Source organism: Cyanistes caeruleus, chromosome 10, assembly GCF_971803275.1.
Source record: "Cyanistes caeruleus chromosome 10, bCyaCae1.hap1.1, whole genome shotgun sequence".
Classification (NCBI taxonomy): Eukaryota; Metazoa; Chordata; class Aves; order Passeriformes; family Paridae; genus Cyanistes; species Cyanistes caeruleus.
This window is the reverse complement of record NC_141710.1, coordinates 10,482,052-10,495,806: the sequence shown is the minus strand read 5'-3', so window position 1 is coordinate 10,495,806 and position 13,755 is coordinate 10,482,052. Positions and strand designations below refer to the sequence as shown.

General features: G+C 43.0%; 1 protein-coding gene across 2 annotated transcripts in view; it reads right to left on the bottom strand.

The window, feature by feature from the left end:
* The window catches only part of ATP1B3 (ATPase Na+/K+ transporting subunit beta 3), a 32,669-nt gene that overhangs the window by 15,397 nt on the left and 3,517 nt on the right, over positions 1-13,755 (bottom strand). The window contains exons 1-2 of one of the 2 annotated variants that reach the window (XM_086844991.1): positions 9,331-9,660; positions 1,765-1,893 (exon numbers count right to left, since the gene is read on the bottom strand). In XM_086844991.1, coding sequence (XP_086701117.1) covers positions 1,765-1,893; positions 9,331-9,439 — 238 coding nt within the window. In that variant the 5' untranslated portion in view covers positions 9,440-9,660. Of the gene's footprint in view, positions 1-1,764; positions 1,894-9,330; positions 9,661-13,755 lie in introns of those variants that run through there. The other variant, XM_086844992.1, reaches the window with a different exon arrangement.

The following is a 13,755-nucleotide window of genomic DNA, read 5'->3' as shown; positions in this document are numbered from 1 at the left end:
TGAGCTCTTCTAGAGGAACAGAATTAACAGCCTCAGCATAGGATCACATCTAGGATTGTAAAAGAGATTAATTATTTTAGAACTGCAGGACAGATTTCACAAAAAAGATTTTAAAATCATCTGGATATGATTTATACTATTTTAGCCCAGTGTACAAAGCAAGTCAGATATCAATTATAAAATAAATCAATTGTGAGATTTCAAAGTATGTTTAACATAAGAGCAGAACCTTTGACCTACGGCATCCAGGTTTTGTTTGCAGATTTTAGGTTTTTTTAAAGAATTTAAGTTTACAGCCAGGAACATTACATGTCTCACTGCAAATGAAAAACGACAGAGTTAAGGAGAAACACTGAAACAGAAACAGGCAATTTGATTAACTTTAATGTATGAGTTACTAAAGACATGGTTAATAAAGTTATGTAATTCAGAAATGTTACAGGAATTCTTCAGTTAAAAACTAATTGTGGAATACATACTTTTAAAAACAAACATCCTTTATGACTCATTTCAAAGCCGAGGAAAATTAATACCCTGAACTATACGAGAGAAAAAATGTCACTCAAGATCGGCATTAAGCCACAGCTACCCACAGCTCCCTCTACTAAGGTGCTTCTGACTTCCACAACAGACATGGAGAGAAATGGTCAACTAAACCACCTTTTTTTCCCTCATTTATTTTAATTCTCTCTTTTTTTTTTTTTTTTTGCTATTCTTTCCAGCATCTAGTCCCATTTTAACCTTGAAAAAACAGCACAAATCCTCAAAATCCCTCACAATATGACACTTGTTAAAGAAGCCAGAACACTACACCAAAACAAATTCTGTTCAGAATCCAGAGACATTTATCTCACAGGCCCAACTGCAATTTGCTCACACAAAGATCACTGTACCATCCTAAATGTGGTTACAGCTGCAACATGATGTTCAATTTTAAGAGCTTTGCATTCAACAAAAGGAAGAAGTATTTTAAAAAATGTGGTTTCACTTCCACAAATATATTATTATATTGGGGAAGATATTAAGCCACCTTATTACTCATTTTTATTTGTATAGGGCTGGTTTTTTTACCATACAGTTCCCTGAAGCAGCCAGCAGTGAGACAGGTGGGTAGTACACAAAGGAAGCAAGAGACCACTTTCAGCAGCAGCTATGTGTTACACAGCCTTAGCTTCACCATAAAACACAACCCTTTCTCTTGTGGATCCCAACGTAGCAGGTCTACAATCCCTGAAGTCCACAGACATTCCATGTCAGCTGGAAGCTACCTAATATTGTAATAAAAACTTTGCAAAGGCCTCTGTCCCACAGTCCTTACATCCTCTTGAGCAGATCACACCTACAGTACAGCCTTCTGGTACCTTCTGCAAAGTTACAAACACTAATCAAGGTGGCCTTCCACCTGATGCAAGAGAACTGGTTTAAAGTATCTTTAAAGCAATGATTAAACTATGAACCCACTTCTACATCAGCATGCTGTGTGGATCTGCAGGCAAAATTGTGGCCTACATGACAAATTCAACTGACAGGAACTTAGAAGAAAAAACAGCAAACATTAGTACATACACACAAAAAACTACTGCCTGAATTTACGCTATAAACATATATAACCTGCCTCATACCAAGTTCTACCTTTGCAACCTGCAAGAAACTGAATAATGACCACAATTTCCTGTAAGTAGTTCATACTTCAAAAAAAGCTCTCAAATGAATCTCAGTTGTTAAACCAGACAGAGGTTTATGAAAAAATAAATACAGTGTTACCTGGACTAGAAATCCGGTCACGGTATTTCGGTATATCACTGCTCAGTGTCTGAAGCATAACCCACATTGTGAATGTGAAGAGTGCTGCTAGGAAGCCATAGAATACCAGATAGAATAGCAAGATCAATCCTGTAAAGAAAAAGCAAAAATTACTATTTTTGTGTCATCTAATTCCATTACCTATTTTGAAAATCAAAAATGGGAAATTAGCAATACAATGTTTGTAGTCATAAATACGCCTCTAGCATACATAGGTAATGCACAGTGCACAATAATGTATACAAAGAGGTTTCCTTAATACTTTCTGATTCTTAGAGCTTATAGCACATTTTGGCATATCTATTTTTAAGAGAGAAGCATTAAAAAACACTCTTTGGGCTATACAGGACAACTGGCAAAACTGACTAAGCAGTGCATTAGAAAAATAAACTGTCATTTGTTTACTGGAATTTTAGCTTTGCATCTGGTTGTTGGGAAGATGAAAGAACTGAGGGAAAAGATAAAATTATTACACCGGATCCAGACCAGGGAAGAAGCAATTGGTGCTTTAATAACATAGTTGATATTTGAGGGGACCCCACACACAGCAATCCTGCACACGTCCTGTTACAAGATACTTCTCAATGTGAAAATGCTTTCTGCCACTAGTTTTTGAAAACAAACCAAGCCTTCTCTTCAGATTTATCCAACCTAACACACACACCTGCTTTACCAATCTACCCCGGGGACCCCGCAAGCCCACTGAATTCACCAAATAAACAGATATTACCAGCTTCAACTTGTTTCGGTAACTCAATACCAACGTAAAAAAATGTGTGCAATTCTGTTTTAAGGCTTAAGGACACATATAGAGACTTTGTCAAAAAGTATGGGAGCTATTAAAAGTAGTGAAGGGACTGAATGCTTGGACTGAGAGCCATCTTTAAAACCATTCTAATTCAAAAATAAAACCAAATGTTGACACAAATTCAATTTTTTATTGGATATTCTAGCTGTAAGGGTGCTATCAGAAGCCAGAGATATAACCCGGGTATGAAGAAAAGCACTTCAAAGCCATTATGCAACATCTTACCACTGACACTTGATTACATGAGAGAATCAAGTGCAGAACTTTTTAACCTTTCACAGAAAAGAGCAAAAGCAAACACAGCTGTACCCCAGTGCTATGTACTGTCCAATGGAAGATGACAGAAGCAAGCCTAAGCCCTGGCTCCTGTCCCAGAAATTATGCTTGCATTTTGCACTGAAATAGTCTCTAGTGTAGTATGGTCCCCAGAAACCCATGACTGCTAAAAATCCAAGTACCCATTTTACTTCTCCCAAAAGAATTCTGTGTACATCTATTAAAATAATGACGTGGTTTCCAAATTCTTTACTGCAAGTAAAGCTCTCAACAGCAACCAGCTGAATGTCAAAGGATTTTTGGTTTGATTTTAGTTTTCCATCTCACATGTTGAGATGGAAATCTGCAATAACCTGAAAATGATCAGGTATTTAAAATACATTTGAAACCACCAAGATGTAAGATTCTACACAACAGTCAGAAGTAGCAAAGTATGTAAACTATGTAAACACAAAAACAAGATTACTCTGTAACGAACAAGACAGCTGGGCATCTATTGTGAATGATTTCTAAGGTTAATTAGAAACTATTTAGCAGGTAAAATAAGAACATAAAAACAAACAGTAGAAATTTTAGTCGACAAAACCCATTACAAAAGTTTCATCTGTAATACATCCAATATGTTTCTGGGTATTACAAAAGCAACCAAACGAAAAAGCTCCCTTACAAAATCTCACATCAGCTCTCATTTTGATCCATACAATTTCATCAACTACTGGATACTTTCATTGAACTGTCTAGAAAGTACACTTTCCATCAAGTGACCAAGACATTCATCAAAAAGTCCCAATGGAACAGAAGAACTTGACATGTAAGACAAGACAAGCAGCTACCATGGCAAGTAGAGTAAAAGCAAGAAAATCAGGGAAATTATTTCAGATTACACCCATTTTTTAATTTCTAAAATTTGCCAAACTTCATTGGAAAAAGAAAAACTGATGAGCATAACATGGGCAATCAGAGCAACATGGTGTGCAGTTCTAAGCAGACATGGTCCTAAGAAGAATCCTGCTTTGGGCCTGAAGTACAACATCACCTGTATTCCTGGCCTCAGAGCTGACCCTGAAGAGCAGGTGCCAGGAGGAGCAGCTGCCCCCATGGGTCACTGGTGCCCCACCCATCTGCACAGCACCTCACTCCAGCGGGGCCAGGACCCCTTCCCCAGCAAGGGAGCAGCAGGACAGAGCTGGGGACCCCTCACGGCCTGGAGGGAGCACCAGGACAGGGTTAACAGTGATCCCCACTCCATGGTAGAGACTGCAGTGACAAGAGCACCTTCCCCAGCCCCTCTCCCTCCCAGCAGCAGCCCAACCTCCAGGGATATGCAGCAGGAACACGGCTGGAAAAGCTGTTTCTATTCACAGCCCTGAAGCTCCACCAGACTCCCCCAGCCCAGCAAAGCGCATGCGTGCTCACACACAGATTATTTTTAATCTTCATTTTAATACAGCTTGTAAATGCACTGCAGAATGCTGACCACTAAACTGACCCATTCACACTACTTTGCCACATTAAAAAGAGGGAAAAAACAAATAACAAAAACCCCCTCTGCAACTTCCGACAGCCCCAAACTGAGTAAGCTGCTCTTTGTGAGCCCATTAGTACTAATTATCCTTAGCTAATCACAGTGAGCAAGCCATAACCTGTCAAGAAACTCTGCCAAAATAACTTCACATAACAGCGTATTTCTTGTCAAGAAACAAGATGTACCCAAGCAACAGTGAAAAGCTATCCTCCATATTTTCTCTAAACAAAGTACTGCTTCCACATCTAACATGCAACCAAATTCAATTGTTGTAAAACATCTTGTATGCCAAAACAATAACACAAAAAACCCTCAAAAACAAAATTCTGAATTACAATTTACCTATCTGTTTTGGTTTGCTTTTCTTTTTGTAGGGCTTCACAGTACCAAAACCACTTCTTTGTATCCTAACCACATTGACAAACAACTAAAATCTGGAAAACTTCAATTTCTGAACCAACATGTTGATACTGTCATTCATTGGAATTCATTTGCAGGAATCAAAACCCTTCACTGTGAAAATTAGAATTTCTGACTCTGGTGAATGCAAGATATTACATACATGGCCATTATTTCCATGGAATACAAGCTTTCCAAACTTCACATGGCAAAAGCAATGAAAAGCAAGTGACTCTGCCATAAATCAGACTGGCAAATCTACCATATGTAATGCATAGTTAGATACATACAGGAATATAAACACTCCCACAATCAGGGTGGCAACTATTCAATATTACCTGCAACAACAAAAATTAGGTTCTGTTTTTATGGTTGGTTGGATTCCAGGCCGCACTGATCTTATCACCTGCATGATTGTCCTTGAGCATCTTTAACAAATGGGATTTCAACACTCAATTGATGTTCCTACTGACTACTACCAGTACCACGAACATCAAGGAGTTTTAGTTCACCTGCAGATGGCTTCCTTTAACCTAACAAAACTACACACATGAAATAATCACTAATCATGTTCCAATTTTATTTCTTGGACACTCAAGAATTACTGTTTTCTAGATTTGGGCAACAGCAGAGGAAGAGAAAGACTTGGAAGAAATATAACTCAGCCCATGTTATATTTTATGTCACAATAAGCCAGGGCTCCACACAGAACATGGCTACACCTCAGGAGACAATAAAAACTGTAAAGTGCAACACTTGTGAAAAATCATGAAAGCCAGGGTCTGATGCCATGATTAAGCATTTAGAACACCCATCCCCTGCCCCAAAATACATTTACTGTACTACAAGAGCATACTGATATCTGTAACAAGACAAAGCAAGATGTGCTTTTTCAAAGCAATCTGAGCCAAGGAAAATAAAATATTCTACTACTGCAATGGCAGACAGTGATGCCAGAATATTTAATATTACAGTACTCACGAAGACAGCTAAATGACGGTAAATCCATGCTCAAAACACCAATAAAGAAGACAGAATAACCACATCAGAAAACCAGTTATAACTCTGACAGCATCTTTTTTTTCTTCACTGAATTCCAACCATCAGTTCAGTGAAGACAAAAAAAGAAGCAAAGCTGGATCCTTCATTCTGGCAGCCAACAAGAGCGTATTTCCATTAACATGGTAGAAAGCTTTCCGAAAAATAAGGTGTTGGGTCTTGTTGGTGGAGTTCTTGCTTGTTTGTAACTACAAAAACATATCTGTGCACCAAAAGATACAACTAAGCATTCAAAAGAAAATTCAGTAGGTCTGAATTTCTATATACTTCAAGGCAATGCTACCTCTACAACCAGCATTACAAAAAGACTTTATACATTTGACATGACATCTAGTGTGACCAGAGATGAAGTATTGCTACAGTCTATATTGCCCTTCTTTTTTGGCACAAATTATTTTTCTGTAACCTTATGCAAAAAGAGTTAACAATCTTGTAACACAGTAAACACATCTGAGTATGTAGTGAGCATCTCACTACAAGATGTTTACGGCGACCTCACTCCATTCTTGCTAACTCTAGGCAGACATAGCACCTTGCAGAGTGTTTACAGGCAGAGAGAGATGCTGATCTTCCTTCTACTTGAAGGAAGGTCCCACCCAGCAGTCTGCTGAAACCTCCTCTCTCTGCTCTACCTGATTAAACGATGGGTTAGCCAGACCCACCCTCATTCCCATCATGTCTTCTATAGTTTATGGAGGACTAGCTGCTGAGAACAGCACAGACTCAAGTCAGCAGTTTTTCCCAGTATTTTCTGTCTCTTTTAATACAACAAATAGTTATGCTGAATAATTAAAAATACAAGAAGTTGTGGGGGGGTGGGGAATGTGTGTAGGTTTGGATATCAACTTGTGAAAGATTCAAACTGTAGTACCCCTCAAGTCTGCAAAAAAATAAGGTGAAAGTTTCCAATTTTCTTCCCGTAGGAGAAGACATATTATAGAGTTTTCACCAGGTTTTAAAAAGCAATTCTTTATCAAACTCTTAAAATGCAACCTCTATTACATGACAAATGAGTACAGGAAGCACTTGTGTTTGATCTTTTCACAAATCCTGACATGGAAATGGCAGATAGAGGAGTACTCCAATGCCATAGCATTGGGATTCACAGAGAGTCACTGCCTTGCACTTACCATTTACATAAGCCCCCAGGACTGTGTCAGACTAGGGCAAAACATGCACATACTGTGAATAATTACTTAACGGTTTCTCAACTGCTCCTGTCTTATTTCTGTGAGGAAGCTGTCTTGAGACAAGAGAAACACGCACAGAAGAACCAGAGCCAGCTGAATTCTCATCGTGCTGCCCCTGGAGACATGACAACCCAGCAGACTGGCAAGCAGAGCTCTCCTCCCCTATGTCCTCGCCTTTCAGCCCAGAGACCAGCAACAGAAAAAGAACTGTATGTAGTCGGTGAGAGAGCATTAAGCTCACGCCCCCACTGCAAGAGCAGAAGGAGACCAAACCCTGCATATCCTCCTGTACCGACAGAGCTTAATTAGTGTCCTGCCATTAAAATGTAAAACCAAACAGAAAGCCACACACCAAGCCCCTAAACAGACAGACTATAATTAAATTAAATAAGCATAGAATGTTAATCATGGAATGCCAAAACAAACCAATATTGATCAAAAAATACACTGAAAATATGGTGTTACTGAACATTCACCTCCTAATGTCCAGGCTGAGGAAATGGTATATAGTAGTAACCACATGCCAATCACCTAAACTATTAAATAAAACTTCTTAATGAAGTAAAATTATTTGACTTTCCTACACAAAGTAGAATTATTCAAACTGTCTATAGATACTTTCTCAAGTAGCTGTAGAAACTCAGTTGACAACTAAGTCATCTCAACTTCAAATGTTATCTACTGGCCTTGATCTAACATGGACTAGGAACATTCTAAGCGACATCCTACTGGATAGGTTTAAACAGAGAAGATGGTTTCATCCTCACCTTTTTTTTAAAAAAAACAGAAAAACTTGCAAGCTATTTCTAACATATCTACAGTCTGTGCTGTTCAGCCTCATGACACAGCCAGACTTCTGCAATCCACACACCCAGCCCACGCACTTGAGGAAACCTGCCTGTACAGAAAGATCACTAGACAACAGCATAGTGGAAATTTCCTATCCTTTGCTATTCAACTGGCAGAGTAGCTGCAAGCTCTGATTTCCATCTGAATGGAGGGGAACTCCTGTCAGAGCTCGGGCCCTCTCCTGACAGACAGGAGACACTGGCACGGCAGAGAAAGCACATCCCAATGCACAGTACGCTTAAAGCTCCTCCTCGCTATTTCAACATCAATATTCATTGAGATCGTGTCAAGGCCAAGGATGTATTGGCCTGTTCCTTAACACCACGCTGAGAGTCTTGTTGGTTTTGTAAGCACAACTATTACGTATCCCAACTACATCCAAGTTTTGGGAGGAGACGCAGCATTTTCTGAAGTCAGTAAATATGTCCCATGAGGGCTGAAGAAACATCCTAATATTAAGCATTTGTACAACCGCTTAATATGAGAAAACACACTCGGAAAATCCAAATATTTTTATTGGAAGTAACCAGATTACGATAACATGCTTTCCAGCTCAGAAGAAAGCAATAGGATGACTACCTGAAAATAGGAAAACAAACGCTGCCTTCACAGGCTTTACTGGAGAGCCCTCATTTAAAGCTTCCTTAAGAAAATAAAAGGCCCAGAAGCCCTACGCTGGAACAAATTTAGCACCATGACGCACAACCACACACAACGATCACTTTCTGGAATTGGGGCTCGTGAACTTTTGGGGGGGGGGGGGTTGGGGATTTTCCTTTGCTGTCTCTCCCCGACCTGCGGCTCCAAGTACAAAGGCAATTCGCGCTCATTCATTCTGTGAGCCGCTGGAGCGCGGGGGGGCCGTGGGGCACGGCTGGAGCGGGGGAGCTGCCCCGACACGCGCAGGCTGCGGGCGGTGCGGGCGATGCCGCGGGCGGGGCCGCCCCGCACCTCGAGGCGGAAGCCCGTCACGGCCGCACCGCGGCGGCCCCCGGGGCGCCGCCGGCAGAGCGGGCGGGAGAGGAGCCCACGCGCCCGCACCGGTTGCGGGGCGGGCGCTGAGTCAGCTCGGGACGCGCCCCGGGAACTCCCCCTTCCCCCCGACCCCCACCCCCGCTGTCACGGACGGAGCTATTTTTAGACCAGCGGTTGTAACGGACACCGGGGCGCGTGCGCCGCCGCGGCCGCTCGGGCCGCCTCACCTGTGCGCCGCCCCCGCATCCCCGGGGGGACCCTCCCGCATCCCGTCCCCTCATCCCCGCGGGGGGCCCTCCAGCCCGTCCCCGCATCCCCGCGGGGGGCCTCCCGCATCCCGCCCCCGCGCCCCCCCCCCCCCACCTCTCGTGCTCGGCCCCGTTCCCCGCCGCCCCTCAGCTTCGCCGGCGCCTCGCCCCGCCCTTGTCCCCCGCGGCAGCCCTTACCCCAGCTCTTCGCCGTGCGCCCCAGGAATTCGCCGCTGTTGGGGTTGTAGATGAACTGCCGCCACTCCGCCATGCTCTGGCGGAAGGGCTTCTTCGTATCCTTAGACATGGTGAGGCGAGGAGCGGCCGCGTCGCGCACTCCGGCGGCAGAGCCTCCCCGGCAAAGAAAGCCGCAGCCAGCGCCCGCTCCCAACCGCTAAGTAACTGCGGCCGCGGCGCCCGGCGGGAGAGCGGCGGGGGCCGGGCACGCCGGGACCTTCCCCAATCCCGCCCTCCTTCCCTCTTCGCGCCCCCGCGCCGGGCGGGCCCCGCCGCGCTCCGCCCACACGCGAGCCCCGCTCGCCGCGCGCGCCCCCTGCCGGCCAGCGCCGCCCGGCTGCGGGGCGGGCCTGGCGGAGCCGAGCCGGGCAGAGCGCGGGGCCCGCGCGGCCCCAACGGCCCGGCCGCCGCTCCCCGAGCCCGCCGGGGCCCTCCCAGCCCGGCCCCGGGCACCCGTGACCCCGCTAAGGGCCCGGCCGCAGCAGCGGCGGGGAGGCTGCACGGCGAGGCGGGTCCTGATGCACAGCCATCTTAGAGAAGTGCCAGGGGACGGAAAGGCTCGCAAGTGTAACCCCCATCGCGGCACTCCCCGTGATCCTGCACCATCCTGAAACACGGGGTGACGGAACACGAACGTGTCCTGATGCCGCAGAAGGGCTGTTGGCGAGGGGACTCCTGGAGCATGAGGGCTCAAAAGCTCCCATGCTGTCACGCTCCTGAAGGTCCGAGTGAGACCGCACACAACCCCTTCCCCATCCCCCGGCCGGCAGCACAGGAGCCGCCTCCATTGACTCTCGGGCACGGATCAAGAGCTGGAATTGTCTTTCCCCGGTACAAGCGGCAGCCCCCGCGCACCCCCAGCCTGGGGGTCAGCTCCAATGTGTTGTCCTTCACAGAGGTCTCAGCCAGTGTCAATAATAGCATTATCTGGGGATTTTGCAAAACTCAAGTGTGACAGGAGAACTCCTACATCAAAGCAGTTCTTAAAAATAGTGAGACCAAACCCGAGGGAAAAAAACTACACCAGACTGCATCTTAAAAATGTAAGAGAAACAATTTAAGAGACATCTTATGAGGAAATACATATTTATCAGCATGGTTAGTTTAAATCTATAATGATTGCAGTATTATTAGAAAGCAGTAAAGTATAAAACAGAATAAACCTATCTGCCTCTTGAATGTCTGATTCCAGTAGTCTCTACTGTTACATTACGCCATCTAAATCATTCTATTTGCTGAATAGCAGAAAATAATGTATCACTCATTAATTACTCTGTGCCACACTGCTCAGCTAATAGATTCAATTTCAGGCCAAAAATAAGCCATCTTGATTTTTATTTTTCTTCTAAATGTCACCAAACAAAAGACTGACTGTCATTCCATTTTAACATCTGCATTGCTGAATTATTTTTCCCAATTTATTCAGATAGGTATCCTACACTATTAGGGAATAACATGCCAGCAAAATGTACCTATATCAATCTTCTTGGACTGGGCACCATATGGATTCAATAACATTAAAGTTTGCTAGATGCAAAGAACTGTGGAAATTAATATAGATTAAAAAATCAGATTGTCTCTAGGGAATGACCAAGCCCTACATTAAGCAATGAAATGTCAGCTAAATATATTACTATTTTATTTTTCAATTAAATAAGTTGTAAACCAAAGTATTAGAGGAACTAGTATTATCCAGCATCAGTGAAATTCTTCTGTCTGCACATCCTAAAACATAGGAATCCTTTCATACTCTGCTCCAACGAGTGGCTCAGTTTTACTCTAATAAGTATTATGCTCATTTTTAAAATCAGCGATCTCCAGCTGACTTGGATGGAACAATGGATCTTCAGCCCCACTGAAAATCAAACTGTTTCCGAGATGGAGGAGGGTCCATATCCTGGCTCATGGACATACAGACCCATGAGCTACAGACTGATCCCAGGTAAAATAATGGGAAGGTCCCTCCATGCTCCAGGGAATACAAAGTGCTGAATGAGGACAGCCTGATCTGCCACACAGTTCCTGTGAGAGCCCAGACCTGGATATCAGCCCCAGAGTCGGGGGCCAGGTGTGAGCAGGGCCCTGGCACAGGGACCAGCACAGCCCTGGCAGCGCTACATCACAGCATCTGAAGAACTAATGCAATCTAATGGGCATAAAAACTTGTTTTCTAGAAAACAGCCATCTGCATACATTGGTAAAGAAATGGTACAAAAACACCTGCAGCCACTTCTGATATTTACAATAGCAGGGAAATATTAGTGATAGTTCAAAGAGTACTGAAGTACTATCCAGGGAGCAAAAAACAAGCTAACATAGAATGTGAAGCTTCCATATTTCATCTTATTTAGCTTCTGAAAGAAAAAAAAACTGTCAAGAGACTGGATTACTTTGAAAAGGTACTTAAATATAGGAAAGATATCTCAATAGTATGACCTTTTCAACCTGGCTGACAAAGGCAATGGTATCCATTTGCTGGCAACTGGAGCAAGATAAACCTAATGTTGACATTTCCTGACTGTGAGGGCAATTAAACATTTAAATAATTTATATCAGCAGAGATAGTGGTTATACCTTTGCTTGGGTTTTAAACATGAGATTAGATATACTTTTTAAAGACAGGTTTTTACTTATGTTTGGAAGAAATCCAGTTGTGTGTGTCAGGTGGTTACTGAAATACTTAAGCTGATTCCACAGAGAGAAATGAGAGAATGGCACTGGTGGTTCTGAATATGGGTGTCTGAAGATTGTCAAGTATAGGCTCATCTCACAGACCATTCAGAACCACCAGTGCTCCTCAGTTTACAATTTCTTGTTTCTCTGGAGAGGCAGCTTAATTGGTATAGCTGACCTTTGTAATGGCATCATCAGTAATATATATTTCCCAGAGCACAACAGGAAGAAAACCAACTTGAAAATAAGTATGATGATGACGCTAAAACTGTAAATCATATAACACAAAATATTACAAACTTTAAAAATATTGCCAAAACATACCTGCTAAATTCTTTTTAAAAATTGTCATGCAGAACTCTGGGGGAAAAAAAAGGCCATGATAAGGAGGCAAGATTGTAATTGTTAACAGTACAGAAACTCTGTAGAGGGCAGTTCTTCAGCACAAGGGTGGGGGTTTTTTTGTGTGTGTGTTGCTAAAGGGAATTTCACTATGGCCCATTGGAGAATTCCTGAAAAGTAGAAAGCCATCCCCTTTTCTAGTTTGGGTCTAGGGTGGGCCACAGCATGACACAACTTTGGCACTACTTGGATAGCTCCCTGGGGCTGCTGGAACTTCCAGAGGGGCCTGCCCAGTCTAGTTTCAAAGCAGCTTTTGAATTGCAGGAGACGTACACATCAGGCTCAATTCTGCTTCTTTATCTTCAGCTAAGTTTAAACTGGAATTAGAAGATACACAATAAACTCAGGAAGGAACAACTTCAAAAATATTGTGACTAAAAAATACTTTCTACTTCACTGTACAAAATACCAAGACACACGTTTTCATGAGAAAAATAAGTACAAAAGACTTCCCACTAAAAATGAAAAAGAAAATGTCTGCCATTGTGAGAGTAGAAAGGCTACAGAAACAGTTCTTGTGTTTGGGAGTTTGCCAATGAATCAGAAAGGGCTGGTAAAAATGCATTCATTGTGCAGAGCCCCCTCACTCTGGAAAAAACTCCTTTATTCACAAAGACAAGATTCTGCTCTCATATATAGCACGATAACTCCTGTGAAGTCAATGGGAGTTGACTTGCATTACGCAGAGATTTTTGCCCAGATATTCACCATTTGTTTACAGTAGAAACAAGAGACTCTAACTATTGTTGAAAACTATTCACTGCTTATTTTTAATACAACGGGTTCAAAATGAGGAAAGTTCAATTTGTAGGAATTTCATAACTATCAGGGGTTTTATCCATTTTATAACATGTCAGAGCTCAGTTTCAGATTTTTTTTTCATGGACTAGTAAAAGAGCTTCTTAAGAAAAGCTGGTTTGAGAAGAGTTTATAAAAATGAGGTATCTGTCTTAATTGCTGAAGCATTTTCTGTCCTCTTGAGCTAATAGTTTGTAAACAGCAGTTGAGTGAGGGACCACAGGTGTTTACCAGCAAAATCTGTCTACAAGACATCAGTAAAGTACAGGTCTGACACAAAGAAAAGGGAGCTGGGCAAGACAGCTGGTATTAGCTCATGGGTATCATAGTATCTCTGGGATGGGAGCAGAAAGGGGAGGGACAAATGGGAAGCCATTAGGAAGAGGGGCTAAAGGGGGAAAATGAAGCACAAGAGAGGGAGGGTGAGGAGTTCGGGGCTGGAAGTTCAGTTTAATGATGAAACTCATATTAATTATCTAGTGCTGCTGAAAGAGATGGTCCTTCCTGTCCCTT